The 6,000-nt window shown below is 55.4% G+C and overlaps 1 protein-coding gene across 2 annotated transcripts in view; it reads right to left on the reverse strand.

The window, feature by feature from the left end:
- Positions 1 to 6,000, reverse strand: part of MCM5 (minichromosome maintenance complex component 5) — a 28,940-nt gene extending 22,940 nt beyond the window's left edge. For both annotated transcript variants that reach the window (XM_027595436.2, XM_027595435.2), the window contains exons 1-5: positions 5,894 to 6,000; positions 5,552 to 5,726; positions 3,791 to 3,917; positions 3,580 to 3,708; positions 428 to 600 (exon numbers count right to left, since the gene is read on the reverse strand). In XM_027595436.2, the coding sequence (XP_027451237.1) occupies positions 428 to 600; positions 3,580 to 3,708; positions 3,791 to 3,917; positions 5,552 to 5,718 (596 nt within the window). In that variant the 5' untranslated portion in view covers positions 5,719 to 5,726; positions 5,894 to 6,000. The remainder of the gene's footprint in view (positions 1 to 427; positions 601 to 3,579; positions 3,709 to 3,790; positions 3,918 to 5,551; positions 5,727 to 5,893) is intronic.

Raw genomic sequence — 6,000 nt, forward strand, 5'->3', positions numbered from 1 at the left:
GGGGGCAGGCCCTTCCGATCAAGGGTGGAGATCATTTCCTGTAAGGGGCCAGAGAGCAAACCTTTGGTCTTAGGGGCCAAGAGGCCACATACTCTCCGCCTCTGCAGAGCAAACGTGGTCCACAGCAATGTGTAAATGTGCAAGCGTGCCATGTTCCTGGGCCAGCCGCCCCAGCAAGCCTCCAGACAGACTCATTCCACTGGACTGCTTTTCCCTCCCAACCCTGGGTTCCCCACAAAGACTGTCTGGGCGTCCTGGTGGGGACAGAACTCGCCAATGGAGGATACCAGCCCTGAGCCCCAGCGCACCGGCCTGTGCCACTCCCACAGGACACGTGCCCTGCTGCAGGCCGGTCCTCCCCCTTCCCCCATCTCCCCCCAGATGTCACCCCCCACCCTAGCCGCTGGGCCCCGCAAGGCCCACTCACGTGTTGCACTTCCTAGGCAGGGCGTAGCCCTCCAGGCCCGGGCGCATGGCGATGTTGCTGAGCGTGTTGCGGCAGCTCCGGCACTGGATGGAGATGCGGGTGGCCTTGGCGCGGACCCCGGACGCCGAGATGATGATGCCAGGGATCTTCACCAGGTGCGACATCATGTCCGACTGCAAAAGAGCCATCAAGAGCACGGTTGGTTAAAGGGAGACAGGGACAATGGAGATTACGATAAAAAACTCTTTTTCTGGGGTGCCTGGCTGGCTCAGTCGGAAGAGCATGTGACTCTTGATCTCAGGGTCTTGAGTTCAAGCTCCACAGTGTGCGTGGAACCTACTTAATTTAAAAAAAAAAAAAAACCCTCACACTTCTAGAAAATCTTTTTCTAGTGCATGCTGAAGTATTTAGGGACACAGTGGCACTTCTGTAATTTACCTAAAATTTAACAAGTTCGCCTGGGAGGCTCAGTCGGTTAAGTGTCTGACTTTGGCTCTGGTCATGATCTCGGAGTCCTGGGATCGAGCCCCACACCAGGCTCTGCACTCAACGGGGAGAGTCTGCTTTCTCCCTCTCCCTCCGCCCCTTCCCTCGTTCGTGGGTGTGCATACTCGCTCTCTTAAAAAATTGAAAAACAGTACTTTACCGAAAAAAAAAAAAAATAGCAAATAAAGCAAAATGTTAACCATTAAACCCAGGTGAAGGTATGTGAGATTCGTTCCACTATTCTATTTCCGTGTGTAATTTTCCATTAAGACAAAAAACAAGAAAAGTTCCTTTCATCACTTTCTTCCCGTTCCCAGTGGCTTCTCTGGGACGGGCAGCCTACGGGTTCATGCAGCCTGGGACATGGCAGGCGGAGAAGGAAGGAGGCTGGCCCCTCTGCGACACGTAAGGGCAGATGGGGACTGCCATGACCCAGGGACACAGAACTGTTGGAGCCGCCGCAGAGCATGGTTTTTTAGAACACAAGCTACAAAGCTGCAGGTATCCTGGCGCTCCAGAATCCCGAGCTGGAAAGGACAGGGGTTGCCTCAGCCCCTCCAAGCCATCCCAAGTGACCCTTCTAGAGGGGGATCCTCCCAGATCACAGGAAACCCATCAGCTGAAACAGGCCGTTCACTGCGTCCTCCAACAAGTCTGAGAGTAGGAAGCGTGTCCCTGGGGGGAGCTGAGGCTTGACTCCCTGACCAAACAGCTGGCCCCCCAAAGCAGGTCCAATGCCACTTCCACAAAGAGGCAAATGCGTGACACTGAACTCGATTCCAAACATCGTCACGGAGCCCCTCCCTGGTGCTGGAAAAAGACAGATAAAACTCACAAGCTCCAGAGCCCACCACCCTGCTTCTGGAACCACCTGCCATTGTGTGAAACAAAGGCGGCCTGACAGGGGCCCCAAAAGAGCTGCAGGATGTAGGGACACAAGCAAAGACCAGAGCATGCCCTCTGCGTGCAACACATGACGAGGAGGTGCCATTAGCTAAATGGGTGACACGAGGGCCCCATTGTGGAGCGCGCCGAGCAAAGGCATGTGCATCACTTCCCTAGATTCTAACAAGAGCCCCATGACAACCACTAACGTCCTGACCAGCATCACTTCCCGCTCACTGCTCTCCTGCTACTTTATCAATTCTCCACGTGGCAGCCAGAAGGACTGTTTGCAAATGGAATCGGCCCATTCTACTTAAACATCTGCTGCTTTCCTACTGTGCTTCCTACAGAATCCAAGCTCCTTCCCATGGCTGGAGAGGCCCTGGCCCTCAAGCCTCTTCCCCCTTCCCCCAACCCTCACGCTCACTGGGGTCCGGTCACACTGGCTTCTTCTTATTCCATGAAGCATGCCACTGTCCCTACCTCATTGCCTTTGCACCTGCTTCTCCCTGAGCCTGGAATGCTCTTCCCTTGGGCTGTCATGCAGCTGACGACGCATCACTCAGACTCACTCCAACATCACTTCATCGGAGGCCTCTTCTGACCACCATCTACCTCCCTTGGCCATTGTCATGTTTAGCTCGTTCCGCTTTTCTTCATAACTATACATGGCTCCTGAAGCCATCACGATGTCCCTTACCTGGCTCTCCCCTCAAAAGCTCTGTGAGAAGCAAGTCCCATCCGTTTACAGTCAGGGTCTAGTCCAGCACCTGGGGCGTAGCAGTCTTTAGTATTTGTCGATTAAAACAAATCAACACCAGGGGCACCCCTGGATGGCTCAGTCAACTGGACGACTGACTCTTGCTTTCAGCTCAGGATCAGGTCATGATCGGTCCCCACTCTGAGCTCTGTGATGAGTGGGGAATCTAGTGTGCTTGTCTCTCCCCCTTGCTCCTCCCCCCACGCATCGGCTCACTTGCACTGGCTCTCAAATAAATAAAACCTTTAAGAAAACATACACCTGGGGACGCCTGGGTGGCTCAGTCGTTAAGCGTCTGCCTTCGGCTCAGGTCATGATCCCAGCGTCCTGGGATCAAGTCCTGCATCGGGCTCCCTGCTCGGTGGGAAGCCTGCTTCTCCCTCTCCCCGCCTGTGTTCCCTCTCTCTCTGTCTCTGTCAAATAAATAAGATCTTCAAAATAAATAAATAAATAAATAAATAAATAAACAAACACACACCTGGATGACAGCTGGCTCTGTCGACCCCTCCTGCTTCCCGATCACTCTTTAGCCACGCTGGCTGTCCTTCAACACGGCCTTGAACATACCAAGCCCTCCTCGCCCCTCAGGCTTTGCAAGAGCTATCCTCCCCCTCCCTAGCGTGATCTCCCAGCTGTCTGCCCGCTCAGGTGGTTCTCCACCAAGGAAGCCTTCTCTGTCTTTCCCAGAGGCAGAGGACGACCCCCTCACCCCAATTTCCTACACTGCACTTACGATCGTCTACAACCATCACGGGTGACATTCGCTGGTTTACTCAGGTGTCCCCCAACAGGAACTTGTTTAGTTCAACATTGTTTCTCCGTGACCCGACTCGACGCCTTGTCCACAGGAGGAGCTCACTTGTCCAGTGAGTTAATTTTACCAGGGAAGAAACGGGCTCAGAGAGGCTGAGTGAGCTGCTCAGGGTCACACAGCTGGCACTCAGGTCTGCCCGTGTCTGAAGCTCCTACACACCATGCAGCAGCCACTGTCACCCTCCGACCAGCCTCTAAGTGGACCCACCTTGAGACTACGAATGCTGGATGGGCTGGCATCCGACTTGAGCATGACCTGAATGTCCTGGAGCACCTCCTCGCCCGTGGGCCGGGGCCGGGTCACCTCATCAGCCACCTCCTTGGCAGCTTCCTCTAGCTGGAGAAGAGGAAGGCGACAACTGTTGGTGACCAGAACAGGTGCCCAGCCCTGGGGGATTCAGGGATGGGGTCCCACTCACCAGCTGCAAGTGCTCGGCCGGCTGCTTGTACAAGTAGTCAGCCAGGTCCTCGTCGAAGCTGGCCAGGTCTTCCATCTCCACTTCGACCCAGTACTCCCCCAGATTGTAATGGCGCTTGAGCTCATCCCTGGTGTGGGAAGGTAGCAGGGTGGGGGCAGGGCAGGGTGCAAAGAAGAGGAAATCAACACTGGCTGAGGTGCACCTACACCCCATATTTGCCCGCACCATCACCACCACTACCCCCACTCCTCTTCCCAAACACACATCGAGGTCCAGATGGCTCTGTGACATAACCCTACGGAGGCTCCCTGCTGCCCATAGAGGCATCCTCCAAAAACAGCTCTGTGGAAACAGTCCACAAGATGGTTGAAGGAGATTTCAACACTTAAAAGAGAGGGCTGTGTGCACAGGTCAGTTTGGGAGACTCCGTTCTTTCCCTGCAGGACTCCTGGAGCCTTTTAGTTTCTCTCAGAGACCAACAAAGCACAAACCTCAAACTTGGAGACCACACATAACAGCGTGTCTGTCTTATCAACCACCAGATGGACTTTTTACAGAGCATCCCATGGGACTATTGTCCCAAAACACACTTAGGGACCACTGACCTATGCTACGCAGAGCCCTCTCCTCAGACTCATCTCAGACCTCATCCCCTCCGACCTTATGTCCCAGGACCACACGGAACGGCCATCCTGGCCCAGAAAGCACCTTGCTATTAACAGGCCAGCCATACTCTCCACCCAGACATGCAACTGCTCCTACCAGAAATGCCCTCCACGCCTGAAACTCTTCTCTCAGCCGAGGGTCAACCTGGGCTCCTCTGAAAGCCCTCCTTCACTCCCCTTTTATGTTCCTCCTTTGAGGCAACTGTCACCTTGTAACTTATCTCTTCACCTCTATGCCTTGCCCCCACTGACTTAGGAGCTTCACTGACCTATGAGCTTCTAAAGAGCGAGCAGTACGGAGTCTCTTCACCTCCGTATCTTCAGTGCCTAGACACAATGCCTGGCACACACATGGTCGATGTCAGCTGGTACATGAACAAATGGGAGGCAGAACTGCTCCCATTTACTGATGACACAGAGAGTCCGTTACTTGAAGTCACTCAGCTAGTAATTGGCCACGCCCAAGCCTGGACCCACAAATTCACCTTTCTCTGCATTTTAAGGTGCTAGAGATAGAGGCTGGGCCTATGAGTATTCGGCATGATGCCACAGGTTAGACCATGACTAAGAGCAGGTTCGGTGGTTAGCCCAGCACCTGAACAGTGCCTGGCACACGGCAGGTGCTGATCAACAGAAGTTGCAAGACTGGAATGAATGCGTAAGTGAAATAGAAGTAAACCCTGACCACCATCTTCACTTTTGGCACACGCAGAGAGTTTAGGAGACATCATAGAGACAGGACACAGGAAAACAAGAAGGGCGTGAAGAGCGAGTCCTGGATAAAGAACCAAAGGGCCCAAGAACTTCTAGATGGTTGTTAGGGGCCCACTCAACAGGTGGCCACTCGAAAGTTAACTTCAGGTATAAAATGTACAAAACCAAATGTCACACCGGTGCGGCCGGGATGACGCTTCGGCTGGGACCCAAATCCTCAGACCTAGGACAGCCTCCTTCACCTCTCTGGGCCCGCGTCCCCATCCCAGCTCGAGGACACTAAAAGGCTCTGAGTGCAGAGGCGTGTTCGCACTGGGTGTGTTTGCTCCTCACCCGGGAGTGTGCATGCCCACCTTCCCTCCGGGCCCGCCCCAGCCCGCACCTGTATTTGAAGGTGAAGCCGGTGCGGTCGGTGCCCACTCGGTACTGGCGCAGGAACTCCTTGAAGCGCCTCTGCAGCTGCGATTTGCGGGCCTGCCCCTCGTCGGCCGCGGTGTCCCCCCCGAAGCTGTCGCTGTAGAAGATGCCGAGGTCGTCGAAGCCCGACATGACTGCGCCTGGCGCGGGGACAAGCAGCTGGAGCAGGCCGGGGGCTCGCTCCCAACGCGGGGCGGGGGGACCCCGGCCCTCCCAGAGGAGAGACCCTGCCCACCGGCTGCGCCCTCAAGGGCGAACGCCTGCACACTCCCCGACCCCCACCCACCCCCAGGCCCGCCGGTCTCACCTCCCCGTTCCCGCACTCCCGGGACCCAGACACACAAGAACGTCCACACCCTGCCGCCGAGTTTCGCGGGAAAAACGAGACGCCGCGTTCGGACGCCGCAGCCGCTG

The sequence above is a fragment of the Zalophus californianus genome, chromosome 9 (genome assembly GCF_009762305.2).
Source record: "Zalophus californianus isolate mZalCal1 chromosome 9, mZalCal1.pri.v2, whole genome shotgun sequence".
Lineage (NCBI taxonomy): Eukaryota > Metazoa > Chordata > Mammalia > Carnivora > Otariidae > Zalophus > Zalophus californianus.